The following is a 16,739-nucleotide window of genomic DNA, read 5'->3' as shown; positions in this document are numbered from 1 at the left end:
TTTTTTTAGACTGTGTCTTTCACTGAGCCTGTAGCTTTCCAATTCAGCTAGGCTCTCCAGCTATCAGCCACCTGTGATCATCTCGCCTCTACTTTCCAGTGCCAGAATTAAAGCGTGAACTGATAAACCTCTTCCAGCTTGTATTTCTACCATGCTATCTGCCTTGCCTCAAACCCAAAGCTGACCATGAACTGAGCAATTAGCTAACATGGCAAGTCCTTCCTTAAAATGGATTGTCTTGGGTATTTCCCCAAATCCTTACTAATATATGCCATTCAATGGAGACACTATGAAAGGAACTAAATATTTCAAAGATTTAAACTCCTGAACCTATGATTCAAACAGTGCAAAAAGAACAGAAATACTAAGGCAGGAATATTGAAAGGACACTCTGGCCTCCAAACCTTTGGTTTCTGGGAGGAAAGCAGCTGTGATGGTCTCTAAAACAGAGGTGTCCACAAGAAGAGAATCAGGTCCAGCTGTGGATGAATTATGTAAACATTGAGACAGTTTGTTAAGCCTGTAATAGGGTATTTGGCCTCCTGTGTCCCTTATTAACAAAAGCTTTTTCTCAGTTCTTTCTCCAACGCTGTTCCTCAGTCTGGGGTGGGCTCCTGACTCCAGGACCCAGGCAGTGGATAAAATAATGTTGCTTCTTCGGGTACAGGTGTCATGGTTTTCTCCCTCCCACTTCCCATCCTTCATGGTGGGAGCTGATGAGGTGAACCCAATGAATGAACAGAGACTTAAAAAAGACAAAAGGGAAGTGGGGGCCCACTTGCCTTTAAGAGCCATGGTGAAAAGAGGGATTTCTAACAGTCAGAGGCTCAGTCTGATGTCTCATGTCTGAGTCAGCATGGGTTTGAACAGGCAACCACAAAGGTCAGAAGTCAGGGGAAATTCCTCATCCCTAAGCAGAGGCAGGGGATAAACAGAGCACTTGTTTTCCTTTCCCTGGAAAGGAATAATGACACATAGGCAAGCACCACTCCAATGAGTTTTTCCTACAAATGAGCCCCCACATTCGTGATTGGGAAGCAGGCAAGAAGCCTGGAGGGGCAAGCATTCCCATACAGCTGGCCAGTGGATTCCACTCCTCAGCTACAGCATCTGACTTCATCTGGAGCTCCAGAATAAGAGCTCAGAAACAGTTGCATTCTTTCTGTGTGTGGTAAAGGAACCAGCGGGACTTTCCAAAGGGCCCACAACTGGACTGCCTTTGAGGCTGTTCATGGCCTGAAGCATCTCTCCCCTAGGGACACCATCCATCACAGCACACAGGTATTTAAATGCCACTAGTTCTCACTCTTAGCCTGAACACAGCAAGAGAATATGTAAGCCTTGCTTTGGGGAAAATTACAATCTAACAAGTTTAAATCATTTAAAATGTAACCCCTAATTGAAAGCTTGTTGAATAGAACCTGCTAGACTCTTCCACAGCTCCACAGCCTCCTGTGTCACAGGAGAAGGGGAGCTAAATTTCTTTTCAGAGCACACATCTCATTAGTTTCCATGACAAAAACAGAACTCTTTATCTCAGAATGAATTGGCAGACAAGGAGACAGGGTTGCTTTCCTAAGTGACTTTAGAGTGTGTATTTCACCAGGAATGTGTCACCACCTGGGAAGCTTTGGATGATCCACAAAGGATTTTTCTACATAAACTTATATATCTGAGCCTTTATGTTAACTGCTCCAAGTCAGTATTTATGAAGGTCAAAAGTAAAAAGCTCTACACTTCAGGAGGTAAACAGACTTACTCTTTACCTTATTGGGAGGAGGAACTGATGTGAATTATTTTTTCAGCACATTGGAAAAGTCTATTTGATTAAGGCTCCCCTCCAAAGAAGTGAATTTTTAAAAGCCCCCATCTGGGCAGACAATCATTTTAAACAAAGGTATTATTTTCCAGGTTTCTTTCCCTCCAGTAGGCAGAACTTGTCTTCAATCAGAGGCGCTATTTGTTTCAGCTAGCAGAGCTAGAGTTCAGCTCCCTCTCCAGAGGAAGCATCTTTGTGGGCATACACTGTCCAGACTGCACAGTGAGACCCAGAGCCTAAGCTTGGTGGTTCCCTTGAAGCAAATATCCCTTGAAAAAAAAAATGTAACGCTAGAAAGAACTGAAAACAAAGATGGCCTGACATCAATAGATGGTAAACAGACAGACAAACTGATATTTCCTCCATTCTCAATGGCTTCATGACTGGGTTTAGGACTCAAGAGAGAAATGTGTATTGCATACATCCCTTAGCAGGGAGAGATCTGGTCAGCAACCCTCTTGGAGCTGGACTCAGAGCACAGCCTAAACACCAGCCACAGCCAGGATGAGTATGTGATGCATGTGGTGTTATGCTTTCCTTCTATTCATGGAAAACTCTCTTTAAAATTCGTCCTGAAGTCCATAGTTAGGACCCTGAAGTGCTTTGCAGGAAAGGACTGGACCAGTCTCAGAACTGCAAAGGTAGTAAGTGCCCTTTTCTACAGTCCTCAAAGCCAACATGACAGTAAACAGAATTCACAGTGTTCTTAGAGCCGTGAGCTGAAGAAAACTACAAAGCAACTGCACCAGCCTGATGCTACCATGACTATCAGATGTGGCTCAGGAACAGACTGCACTTCACTATGACAGTCAACTTCAGATACTAAGCCACTATGTGTAGGTAAATGAGGAACTGTGATCTGATTTTTGAAACAACACCTGGGAATGCCTGCCATATACAGTCTCATCCAACTGACCATAAATTGCCGAATGTTTATCATGGAACACAGTGCAAACAAGACAAAGTAAAAGGAAAAGTGAAGTAGAATCAAGCAAAATATCAGGTTCCATATGGATGCTCAGGACCAGGGAGATGACTTGATATATATAGTCTTACAATGTCTGATAACCAGAGTTTAATGCCTAGAGCCAACAAGGAGGTAGGAGAGACTAGATTCTGAGAATTCTCCTCTGACCTTCGAGAACACTATGGTAGGCTGGAGAGATGGCTCAGTGGTTAAGAACACTAGCTGCTCTTCCAGAGGTGCGGAGTTCAATTCCCAGCAACCACGTGGTGGCTCATAACCATCTGTAATGAGATCTGTTGCCCTCTTCTGGCCTACAAGGATACAAGCAAACAGAATACTGTATACATAATAAATAAATCTTTAAAAACAAAACAAAAGAAAAAAAAAACACCATGGCATTCATGTACCTGTGCATGCTTGCACAACATGCATGCATGTGCAATAAATAAATTAATAATAACAAAATTGTAAAAGGAAACAAAAAATGAAATAGGTGGTGTGATTGAATACTGGAGAAGTTCTGTGTAGTTTGGGTTAGAAAGAAAGACTTTAAGCTAAAGGTCTAAAGACAAGGAAATAAACTAAATAGAAATCAGAGCTTGGGAGTGGGATGGGGGCTCTAGGTAGAGAGAAGAGCATACCCAAAGGCCATCAGGCTAGGGGTGTTTGGTATGTTTGAAAAGCAGAAAAAATGCAGAGTTCTAAAAAGGGGTACGTTAGGTGGAAATCTGGCAGTGGACAGTGCCAGGCCAGGGAACATCCTAGAATCCCGGTCAAGGCATTCAAATCTCACTCTGCTCTGGTGTACAACCAGCAGAAGACTATAACCGGCTAGTGTTAATACATGTACACATGAAGACTAGACTGGCCACCATGAGAAACTGTTTCAGGATATTAAAATGAGAGGTAGAGGGAACTACTGTGATGACTAGGACAAGGGGAGGGTTTCTCAGCCTCAAGACTACTGATATCTTGGGCCACCTTATCTCCTGTTGTAAAAGCACCACCCTTGGCCTCTTCTTGTCAAATGGTAGAAACCATTCCCTTCTCCCTGGGCACAGCAATCAAAACAATTCTCTAGTTATTACAAGCATACCCTGGAGAGCCAAACTATGCCCATTGGGAATGAATGGGCTGCAGTGTTGGCTGCACTGGTGACAGGAATGAGATTCTGAACATATTTTAAAGACAGAGTTGATGGGATTTGCTGATGTAGAACAGATGTAGAGTGTGAGAGAAAGAGAGAAGTTAATGATAAGTTATCCCAGGCAGTTTGGTGCTGGGCCACTGAAGAGTGGAGGTGACAAGTACAGGGATGGGGAAACTGAAGGAGGGGAGATCAACTGGGGCTTAGAGTATGTGAGATTTGGGGTTCCTATTAGGTTTCTATACAACAAGGGGAAACTGACAGAGTTCCGTGGAGGTATCAGGGTTGGGTGCTGAACTTCAAAGGTGTTCATGCATCCATATAGAAACAGACATAAAGATGAATGGATGATAAATGTGATACACATGTAGATGAGAGAGGCAGGTCATCTGAGAGTATAAGATTAGAGAATGGTAATGATAGATGAACAGGAAGGACACTTCTGCAGCAATGTGTACAGAAAGAAGCAACAGGCACAGACACACCTGGAGACAAGTCATAATAGCAAGGCACTTTTAAACAAAGAGGAAATGTGTTTGAATTAACAGTGATTAACTGTGAAATGGAGCAAGGAGACAGCTGGCTTGATGAGAACAAAGGAGAGCCCACTAGCAACACAGAGTTCACTAGAAACTTATCAAAAGCCATCTTTGTGTAGTTTGCCAACAACCTGGATTACTCTTCATAAGCCAATGAATGAACCAGAATATTGAATATGTGTGTGTGTGTGGGGGGGTGTATCTATTGTAGTCTGTTGAACTTTTCCTTTTGTTGGAGCCTTTTGGCTTTCTAGTCTTATGCAGTTCTTTCATTGCATGTGGGTTTAGCGCTATACATAAATGATAAAATAGCATTAATATGCAGACCAGTGACAAGAAGGAACTTGAAGGCTTCAATGCCATCACTTTCATTCTCTCAAATAATCTACTGAATGAGTTGTTTTCTCCACCCCTTCATATGTTTAATCCATAGTGGCTCCAGGACATCCACTTCTGTCCATGAGATTTTTCTAGATTGTCTCATTAAGCCAAAGGCTCCGTGGTCATTGGTTCTCTATTCTCTACCATGCTGAGATGTTTGTAGCTTTCCTGGTGAGTACATGGAAAAAGTAATCTTGTACCTGGTTATACTGCTGATGGAAATGTAAATTAGAAGAGTCATGATAAAAATAGTATGAACATTCCTCAAAAACTAAAGTATAATTACTACACAATTCAACAATTTTATATCTGGATATACAGCCAAGTAACTGAAATCACAATTCAGAACATTCAATATATAGAAACAACCCAAATGCCCAAACATGGGTAATACATACACCAATCATCCTTTGGTATACAAGAATTCCTCCCTGTGCTCACAGGTAATAAAATACATGGTGCCCTACTCTAGTACATATAATTTCTATACAAACTAAATGCATAGATGCTGAACTAAAATGCTGAAAACTACACAAATCTGCTGGGGGGGGGACGATGAATGATCTTAATAGATTTAAATCCAGAAAAACTCAACACAGGAGGATTTCTTCCCGGGTTCATATACAGGTTCAAAATAATTCCTGTCAAAATTTCATCAACTTTTTGTAGACAAACATTCTAAAATTTCTACAGAAAGTCAAAAAAAACTAATACAGATCAGGAAGAGGAAATGCAAGTGGGAGCAATCAGTCTACCTGACTTCAAAGCTAATTACATGGCCACAGAAATGAAAGATAGAGGCTATTAGAACTGAACCGAAACTTAGAGCTAGGGAAAAAAGAAAGGAAAAAAAAAAAGAGCAGGGAACTTTTATAAAAGCATGAAAGCAACTTAATAGAAGAAATGCATACTCGCAATAATTGGCTCTGGAGGAATCGGGTAAATGAAGAAGGGAGGAGTAAGGGAGCAGGACAAAGGAAGATGGGGAGATTCCAGGGGAGGGAGGGAGGTGAACAGGAAGAGAGGGAGAAGGAAGGGAAAGGAAAGGAGTCTCTGCTTAAGAATCAAATGTCATAGCAAAAGGAATTTGAGGGATATGAAATTTAATGTAAACATGAAAGGGTACATGGGAGGGTTGGGAGGGGGGCGGAGGGAGGGTGAGTGACATAATAAGGCAGGAAAATGAGGTTTCAGATACAAAGGGCAAGAGGGAATTCTTTATAATGAGTTTATAATGGAAACATTTGACATGTTGACCGCATCAATGTCAAAATTCTGGTTGTCATCATACAGTGATTTTGCAAGATTATCACCATTAGAAGAAAGTGGGTGAAGAGTTTTTTTTTTCCCTGTATTTTTGCAACTGCATATCTACAACTAACTCAACATTAAACTTTTGACTTAAAAAAAAAAAGTCTAGGAAAATAGTTGGTTCCAACTTTAGTTTGCATTTGAATCTAAACAAGAAGGCAAATCTCAATGTTTCAAAAAACAAAAGAAAACTGAAGGCCAGAGCTGAATGGAAGTCACAGCTGGGTGGCCCTAGGCAGACCTACAATCAGCTCTTCTCCAGCAAGGGCTGGGATCAAGGCAAGAATTGACAAGTCAGGACCAAAACTCATTTTAATGAGGCAGTATGTAAGAAAGGCTATGACCAGGAATTACATAACCCTTTCTGGCTAGGGGGAAAAACGTGTTTACTGACCAGGATACTCAGTACAGAAGGTGAATAAACAAAGATATTCATAGAAGTAGAGTGCCCCATAAAATCACAAGCTCAGTATGGAATCCAGTTTTCGTACTACCCTTCCAGGGCATAAATAGGAACTGAAATGCAACAGACTCATTTGGAACCCATCCCTTAAGGCCCCTGCCAGCAGCCAACCCCAAACTATGCCTGCTGGGATTCTAACTCTTACTGTGGCTGCATCCGAAATATAATCCATTAAAGGATTAACTTTCTCCATCAACATCTTAAAATAGACCAAACCCACGGAGCTTTTCAAGCAAAACAAACTCCACCATTTCAAAGTTTATGAACATTTTGTGGAGATGGGATGATGCCCATGATAGACGGGTACTACTCAGCTGAGGATGTGTTAGCTCAGTCTGGATGTAGCTTCCAGGGTGATGGGGACCTGAGCTATGTGAGAGGCTGTTAAATGAGAAAAGCGGTTCTGTAGATTTATGTGAGTGATTTATGAAGGTATTCCATTTGAAACCATTTAGCCCTGCTCCAGTGCAGATTAAGAAAGCTCATAGACAACTTTAACAAAGAAGGAAAGGAAGAAAGGAAGGAGGGAGAGAGGGAAGAGTGGAGGGAGGGAGGGAGAGAGGGAGGGAGAAAGGAAGAAAGAAGGAAGGAAAGAAAGAGTGAGCGAGCGAGCTTCCTAAGTCATACACAAAAAACCACATCTGAGCAAAGAATACATGATCACTGAGCCCTGTAAGAGAGAGGCAGATATTCTAGTCCCCATGTTGAGTTTCCTGTTGCTATGACAAGACAATGACCAAAATCAACTTGAAGAAGAAATAGTTTCCCACAGCTTGTCCCATCATCAGGGAAGCCAAGGGCAGGAGTCAGGAACATGGAGACAGTTCCGTAACAGAAGGAGAGACCATGGTGAAATGATGCTTAATGGGTTGCCCCTCCCATTGCTTGTTCATGACTACCTGTCCAGAGTTGACACCACCAGCAGTGAACCAGGCCCTCCCCATCAATCAGCAATCAAGAAAATACGCCATCAGAAATCCCTGTAGGCCAGTCTGATGGAAGCAATTCCTTAATTGAGGTTTGTCTTCCCTTGTATCTTTAGTTTGTGTCAAGTTGAGGAAAACTAACTGGCACACCATGGAACTGTCTCAGTTCCCCCAAAAGGCTTCCCACATGTTCTCAGTGTGGGATCATCCCTGGGTGAAAGAGAGGACAAATATTCCAAAGGTCAGGTTCCAGGCATGTGGTCAAGCAAAGTCAAATGCAAGTTCATCCACTTCTGACCAGGACGGCTCCAAGTTGGTATATTAATTAATTACATACCTTGGTACATTAATTAATAATTTTTGGTATATTAGCTTACAAACTTAGAGCTAACTAAAGGGGAAAATTTACCTGGCTTTTGGTACCATTTTATAGTCCCCCGTTAATTGTTAAGTTGTTTGTGAGACTATCACCAAATGATACAGATGATTTGGCTTTAAGAGCTGAAATTTTTGCTACATTGACTACCACTAGGACCTCCTGTTTTTAGTATGAATCTGAAATTTGATTCTAAAATGCCCACATAGTGATATTCACTGCTCCTTGAACACTAGGAAGTTGAAAAGATCCCAGGTTCCTTCTATCCCTAAAGCAGAAACAAGATTCAGCATACAATTTCCCTTGAAAAGAGAAACAATTTAGAGCAGTGGTTCTTGCCCCGGGCTGCCACTAGAATGCCCTGGGGATAACAGCTGCCCTGCTGCTGGCCAGTACTGCTAATTGATACCCATTCTCCCAGGAACACCTATTGACTGAACTCACCTGAGAAGTTTAAGGAAAGACAGGTGCCTGCCTCCACTATCAGACCAACTAAATCACAGCACTTCAGACATAAAATACCGGGCAACAGACACGTTTCATTAATATTTGGTTAGCATGGAAAGAAATGGGTTTTGTTGTGATGTTTTCATTCATATCACAGGAGCTCTTAGGGGATACTAACATTGATCCAGAGCTCCAGGCCAGACGTCTCAGATTTCCATGAGCATAAGTCCCAGAGAAGTTAGTGATACATTACAAACAGGAAAATCTGTGTCTCATTAGTTACTTGGCCAAACTCTGCAGATAGTTATACAGCATGCAGAGTAGGAGTTTGTCAGGGAAGGGCAGTATGGGAAGACAGTACAAACATTTTCTTTGAGAATGCTGATGTCCACATGATTTTGTTTGGCAAACCTCAGAGCAACCATAACTCTTGGGCTTCTGAAACATCTTTCTTTATGAAGATTCTTCGTGAAAAACAGGTCACCACAGTATGCCACACCCTGCCCTGAGCCTGTTTTATCATTGTCTCCACTATACAGAGGGAAAAAAGAAGAGGAGGAGAGGGAGGAAGGGAAAGAGGAGGGGGGGAGAAGAATTTACTGACAGGAGGAGGAGGATTTACTGACAAGAGGGCAAGGAGGGAGAAGAGAAGGAGAAGAAGAGGAGGGGGAAGAGAGGGAGGAGGACCTACTGACAAGAGGAAGAGGGGAGGAGGGGGTAGAGGAGGAGGGGAGGAGGATCTACTGACAGTCCAGGCTCCCACGGGAAGTCTGATGACTAAGCACATAGACTTATCCAGGCATAGACTGTGAGTTCAGTGGACCCTCCACTCAACCTGAGGGGAGCCTCAGCAGCCTCAGCATGCTTCCTGCACCATTCCCCATGCAGTGGCTGGGAGAGATGTCACCATGGCTGCAGCTAGAAGTAAAAGGGTAGAAGCACCAACCATGTACGTTTTGCATTTATCTACCAATATTAGAAACTAACCCAGAGCTTTAAATATGCTAGTCAAGTATTCTACCATGCAAACCCCACACCCCACCAATGGGTAAATGTGTGCAAATTTTGAAAAACGAACTTTGAGAGGTGATGTATACTAGTGAGGATGCACACTGACATTAACCAGGACAAGAAACCTATTCAGCACTTCCAAGCTTCCTCAAGTGTTCACTCAAAAAAAAAAAAAAAAGGGAGAGAGAGGGACTTTACCCACATCATGTGCCTTGCATTTTAGAAATGTTAAAAGAGGAAAAGAGGGAGCTGACATTCATTGAATGCCATTATGTACTAAACACCCTCCTAAGATTAGCTGGTAATAATACACTTAATCCCTAGGATGCACTACAATTATAGTCTGAGAACTTCTTCCACGACAGCCAGATAGCATTTTCAGCTTCCGGAACCATATCACCCCTATCCCAGCTGCTCAGTTCTACTGTGTAGCTTAAAGGTGGACACAGATTCTATGTGGATAGCTGGACATGAATGAGTTTCAGTAAAACTTTATTAAAACAACAGATTGTCATATTGTTTTCAACCCCTTCTCTGAGCCTGTTTTCTCATTGCCTCCATTTCACAGATGAAACAAAAACAAGAACAAAAGAGACAGAAGTTCAAAAGAATCTACTGACAGTCCAGGGTTCCACAGAACATCCGATGACCAAGCACATATATAACATCCGAACAGCCACAGTCAGTATTAGTAACAGTCTTACTCAGCCCAAATCAAAGTTTCCTAACTCAAGGAAAGAAAGACAGAGTCAATAAACAAAGACCCAGAGAGTAAAGACCAATTCAAATTCCCCTTCAGTGTTTCCGGTTTTGCTCCAAGCTCTTCTCTCTGCCTTCTTAGAATCCCTTATCTTTCTTACCCTTATTCTCTGCTCCTCATAATTGTTTAAATTTAACCAGTATCTGTTGGAAGCCAGGATTGCCCCCACCACAGGGTTTAATTGGCATATGTCCAGTCTCCTGTGAACCTGAAAATATAGGGTTTACAGACTAAGGCACAGGACAATAGATACTCACCAGTCCTTGGCAGGCACTGAGGGCTGCTGTCCCGATCATGGTGCCCTCCTGTAGAACTGTGCCCCTGAGATGGCAGGGTGGGCCTGAGGAAGCCACCATCTTAACATGGGAAAGGTTCCCATATCTCCTCTCCACAACATAGCCATTGGAAAGAAACTCTCTGTTGACCGTCAGATTAAAAAACAGTTCTTTTTCTTCGTGGGAAATTCTGTAGTACACCTGGTCCCCAGAGCCATCTGTGGCTCTCTTCCTCCTGCCACTGGTGACAGGAAGATGCAGTCCATAAGACAGAAAATGTCCGCTGGCATCTACTTGGACTGGTCCCACCACGTGGTATTCTGGCAGAGCCTTGATAAAATGTTCTGTAAGAAAGAAAACAGAGGAAAATTCAGAGACCTGAGTTGATGGTAAGCAAGACAAAATCACTTCCATTTGGGGTTTGCTGATTGCAAAACCACCACTGACTTACAGCTTATAGAATGCTTTCCCCTCATAAATCCTGTCAACATGAAATCCCCTGAGTTATGATACAATTGGGTTTAACAGGCATTTATAGAACATTCCACCCAAACACAAAAGAATATATGTTCTTCTCAGTGTCACAATGGAACCTTCTCTAAAATCAACCACATACTTTGCAATATAGTAAACCTCAACAGATACAAAACAAACAAACAAAAAAAAAACAGGAATAACTGCCTGTATATTATCAGACCACCATGCTTTAAAGTTAGAATTCAACAACAACACAAATTGCAGAAAACCTACAAACTCATGGAAATTGAACAATGTGCAACTGCACCATTTCTGGGTCAAAGAAGAAATAAAGAAAAAAATTAAAAACTTCCTAAAAGTCAATGACAATAAAGACACAACATACCCAAACTCATGGGACACTTTGAAAGCAGTGCTAAGAGGAAAGTTCATGGCTCTAAGTGTTCACATGAAGAAACTGGAGAACAGTCACACTAGAGAAATAATAGCACAATTGAAAGCTCTAGAACAAAAAGAAAGAAAGAAAGAAAGGAAGGAAGAAAGAAAGAAAGGAAAAGAAAACTCACCCTGGAGGAGTAGATGCCATGAAATAATAAATTTGAGGGCTGAAATCAATAAAGTAGAAACCAGGAAATCAATACATAGAATCAATGTAACAAAGAGTTGGCTCTTCCAGAAAATCAACAAGATAGACAAACCTTTATCCAAACTAACCAAAAGCCAGAGAGAGAACATGCAAATTAACACAATCAGAAAAGAAAAAGAAGACATAACAACAGACACAGAGGGAATACAGAGAATCTTCAAGTCATACTTTGAAAGCCTATAATCTACAAAATTGGAAAATTTCACAGAAATGGACAATTTTCTGGATAGATATTACTTACCAAAATTAAATCAAGACCAAATTTAAATATACCTATAATCCCTAATGAAGTTGAAGCAGTCATCAAAAGCCTGCCAACCAAAAAATGCCTAGGGCCAGATGGGTTCTGTGTAGAATTCTACCAAAAATTCAAAGAACACCTAATACCAATATTCTTCAAAGTGTTTCATACAATTTAAGCAGAAGGGTCATTGCCCAACTATTTTTAGGAGGCTATGATAACGCTGCTACCCAAGCCACACAAAGACACAACTAAGAAACAGAACTACAGACCAATATCCCTCATGAACATTGATGCAAAAATATTCAATAAAATACTGTCAAATCCAAGAACACGTCAGAGAAATCATCTACCATGACAAAGTAGGCTTCATCCGGGGGATGCAGGAATGATTCAACATGAAAATCAATCAATATAATCTACCATGTAAACAAACTGAAAAAGAAAAGCTACATGATCATCTCACTAGATGCTGAAAAAGCCTTTGACAAAGTCCAACACCCCTTCATGATAAAGGTCTTGGAGATGTCAGGGATAACAGGAACATATCTAAACGTAAGAAAAACAATATACAGCAAATAGCCAACATCAAACTGAATGGAGAGAAACTCAATGCAATTCCTCAGGAACAAGACAAGACCTACTCTCTCCATATCTCTTCAATATTGTACCTGAAGTACTAGCTAGACCAATAAGACAAAAAAAAAAAAAAAAAAAAAAAAAAAAAAGGAGATCAAGGGGATACAAATTGGAAGGGAGGAAGTCAAACTTTCACTATTTGCAGATGATATGATAGTTTACACAAATGACCTGAAAAATTCTACCAGAGAACTCCTACAGCTAATAAAAAACCTTCAGCAAACTACCAGGATACAAGATTAAATAAAAAAAGAAAATGAGTAGCCCTACTATATACAGATGATAATGGGACTGAGAAAGGAATCAGAGAAATGACATCCTTTACAATAGCCACAAACAACATAAAATACCTTGGAGTAATGCTAACCAAACAAGTGAAAGACCTATATAATAAGAAATATGAATCTTAAAAGAAAGAAATTAAAGAAGATACCAGAAAATGGAAAGATCTCCCATAATCTTGGATAGGTAGGATCAACATAGTAAAAATGGCAACTTGCCAAAAGCAATCTACAGATTCAATGCAATTCCTGTCAAAAATCCCAGCACAATTCTTCACAGACCTTGAAGGGACAATCCTCAAATTTATATGGAAAAACAAAAGACCAAGGATAGCCAAAACAACCCTGGCAATAAAGGAACTACTGAAGGCATCACCATCCCTAAATTCAAATTCTATTACAGGGCTATAGTCCTGAAAACATCTTGGTATTGGCACAAAAATAGACAGGTAGAACAATGGAATTTAATAGAAAATCCTGATATTAACCCACAAACCTATGAACACCTGATTTTTGACAAAGAAGCTAAATTTATACAATGGGGGAAAAAAGCATCTTCAACAAATGGTACTGGCATAACTGGATACTGGTGTGTAGAAGATTTCAGATAGATCCATATCTATCACCATGCACAAAACTTAAGTCCAAATGGATCAAAGACCTCAACATAAACCCAGCCACAATGAACCTCTTAGAGGTTCCCTTGAATGAATTGGTACAGGAGACAGCTTCCTGAACATAACACCTGTAGCACAGACAGACAGCAACAATTAATAAATGGGACCTCCTGAAACTAGCTTCTGTAAGGCAAAGGACACAGTCAACAAGACAAAACAGTAGCCTACAGAATGGGAAAACATATTCACCAACCCCACATTTGACAGAGGGCTGATTTCCAAAATATACAAAGAATTCAAGAAACACCAAAACACCAAATAGTCCAATTATAAAGTGGGATACAAAACTAAGTAGAGAATTCTCAGTAGAGGAAATGGCTGGAAAACACTAAAAAGAATGCTAAACATCCTTAGCCATCAGGGAAATGCAAATCAAAACAACTCTGAGATACCATCTTACCCCTGTCAGAATGCCTAAAGTCAAAAATACTAAAGATAGTTTATGCTGGAGTGGATGTGGAGAAAGGGCCATCATACTCCTATACTCCTGGTGGGAGTGCAAATTGTATAGCCACTTTGGAAATCGGTATGGTGGTTCCTCAGGAAAATGGGAATTAGTCTACCTCAAGATCCAGTAATTCCACTCTTAAGCATATACCCAAAAGATGCATATTCATACACCAAGGTCATCTATTCACCTATGTTCATAGAGCATTATTTGTAATACCCAGAACCTGGAAGCAACCTAGATGCCCCTCAACTGAAGAATATATGAAGAAAATGTGATACATTTACATGATGGAGTACTACTCAGCACAAAAACTCAATGGAATCCTGAAATTCACAGGAAAATGGATGGTACTAGAAGAAACCATCCTGAGTGAGGTAACCCAGTCACAAAAAGACAAACATAGTATATACTCACTCATATATGGATTCTAGACAAAGAGCAAAGGGTTACCAGCCTACAATTCACACAGCCAGAAAAGCTAGGAAACAAGGAGGACCCTAAGAGACACGAACAAGGTCCCCTGGAGAAGGGGAAAGGGACAAGATCTCCTGAGCAAATTGGGAGCATGGGGGGAGGGGAGAAGGAGTTAGGAGGAAGAGAAGGAGAGAAGAGGAGGGGAGAGGTGGGCATGAGCAAACAGGAAGATTAAGCCAGAGAAAGAATAGAGGAAAACAAGAAAAGAGATACCATAATAGAGGAAGCCATTATAGATTCGAGGAGAAATCTGGCATTAGGAAAATGCCCAGAGATCTACAAGGATGGACCCAATTGACAATCTGAGCAATAGAGGAGAGGCTACCTTTAAAGCCCTTCCACAATAATTAGATTGATGACTACCTTATATCCCATCCTAAAGCCTTCATCTAGTAGCTGATGGAAGCAGAAGCAGACACCCACAGCTAAACACTGAGCCGAACTCCTGGAATTCAGTTACAGAGAGGAACTTGTAATGAGAAAAGAGGTCAAGACCAGGCTGGAGAAACCCACAGAATCAGCTGACCTAAACAAGGGGGGAGATTATGTACCCTAGTCTAAGAGCTGGGAAACCAGCATAGGACCCACCCAGATACCCTGAATGTGGGTGTTGGTTAGGAGGACTGGGCAGTCTATGGGGCCTCTAGTAATGGATCAGTATTTATCCCTAGTATAGGAATGGACTTTGGGAGCCCATTCCACATAAAGGGATACTTTCTCAGCCTAGACACATAAGGGAGAGTCTAGGCCCTGCCCTAAATGATAAGACAGACTTTGAAGTCTCCCATGGAAGGCCTCACCCTCCCTGGGGTTTGGTGGGGGAGATAGGGGAGGATGGGAGGGTGAGAGAACTGGGATTGACATGTAAAACAACCTTGTTTCAAATTTAAATAAAAAAGGAAAAAATAAACAATGTTTAATAAAAAGATTTTAATAATTAATAAGCAATGTTTAATGAAAAATAAGCAAGGAAAATCCTCACAGGGCTACTGGTATTAATGGAAAACACACATACACACACTCAAAATTAAGTTTTCCAAAACACATGCAAACAAAAGCCACATGTGGAACCCTTTTTAAGTGTTTTCCATGAGGAATGATGATTAAAAAGGGGAGGGCATCAATAACTTTAAAAAAAGTTGTCAACAAATTGTTGACACTAGTGTTCTAGAACTGAGGAGTGTAACTGACTTGCTGCTCACACATTTACTTCCCATTTGCCAGTCCAAGTTGGGCACTTTCCCACCCTTCCACACTTAGCTCCAAGCTAAGAGCTGAACATCCAGGTAGGATGGTGGAGATTTAGTAGCCTCTGCAGCATTGTTCCCATTGCTCTCAACTACTGCTATTTCAACAGAGGCTAGAGCACTGGAGGAACACCAAAGGGAAAAAAAGTCTTCCTCAGCTGGGTATAGCTGGCAGCTGGCAATGATGCCCAAATGTAGTTACTATAAAGACACTGACCACTTTCCTCAAAAAAAAAAAAAAAAAATTCTCTGAGGGAAGGGCACTAGGGACATAGCTCAGCGAGTAAAGTCATGAAGATCCCAGTTCAACCCCAGCATCCATGTAAACTTGCAGGCATGGTAGTATCCACTAACAACCCTAACACTATTGAGGAAGAAACCTGAAGATCCTTGTGGTTCCTATGGAAACTTTAAATGATGAGTTCTGGCCCAACAAAAGATGCTGCTGAGAGTTAGATAAACCTCTTTTCTGTAAACATCAGCCAGCTCAGGTATTTTGTGATAGAAACAGAAAACAGACTAAAACATTTTTCTTGGCTTTTACTCTCACCTCAGACAAAATGAAAGGTTTGGATTGACAGTTGTGAAATCTACATAGGGCTCACATTTATCTATATTCTGTCCTTACTGCCTCTGGGAGGGTCTATTTCAGAAAACCAAATATCCACTTGGTATCATTGGGGAAGGGCAGGAGACTGAGATAGAATATAACTGTATCATAGCCTTTGTGGAAACAAAGTTATTTGTGGAAACAAATAACAAGCCTTGATTAAATTTAGATTTGAAAACCTAAACTGAAAGTTTTAATGACTTGAAACAAGTAGTAAAGAAACTTGATGAGAAGTTCTAAGAGCAATCCATGGGCACACAGCATTTTGAAAAGGCAAAACACTAAGCAACAATTTGCCTTCAACTTAGGAAGAAAAGCAGAATATGGGAGAATACTGATCTTTTCCCATAAAATTCAGGTTAGAGCTATATATTATAGGGACTGGGTGATAAACCACACTCATCTTTTCAGTGTAAGTCCAAACTTTGTGTGAATTCTGCTAAAGAGAGAACATCTATATTTATTCTCAATTATTTCTATTGTTAGTAGTTGAATTTCTTAGACTCTTTATTTAAAAAGTTGTTACAAGTCCTATAATAGAGGTTTATCTCCATAATTATCTTGCACGGTTTGG

General features: G+C 40.9%; 1 protein-coding gene across 1 annotated transcript in view; it reads right to left on the bottom strand.

Annotated features, from left to right (window-relative positions):
* The window catches only part of Adamts12 (ADAM metallopeptidase with thrombospondin type 1 motif 12), a 268,207-nt gene that overhangs the window by 248,011 nt on the left and 3,457 nt on the right, over positions 1–16,739 (bottom strand). The window contains exon 2 of the mRNA XM_051182555.1: positions 10,405–10,766. Within this exon, the coding sequence (XP_051038512.1) occupies positions 10,405–10,766 (362 nt within the window). The remainder of the gene's footprint in view (positions 1–10,404; positions 10,767–16,739) is intronic.

The sequence above is a fragment of the Phodopus roborovskii genome, unplaced genomic scaffold (genome assembly GCF_943737965.1).
Source record: "Phodopus roborovskii unplaced genomic scaffold, PHOROB, whole genome shotgun sequence".
Lineage (NCBI taxonomy): Eukaryota > Metazoa > Chordata > Mammalia > Rodentia > Cricetidae > Phodopus > Phodopus roborovskii.
This window is presented reverse-complemented; position numbering and strand designations above follow the sequence as displayed.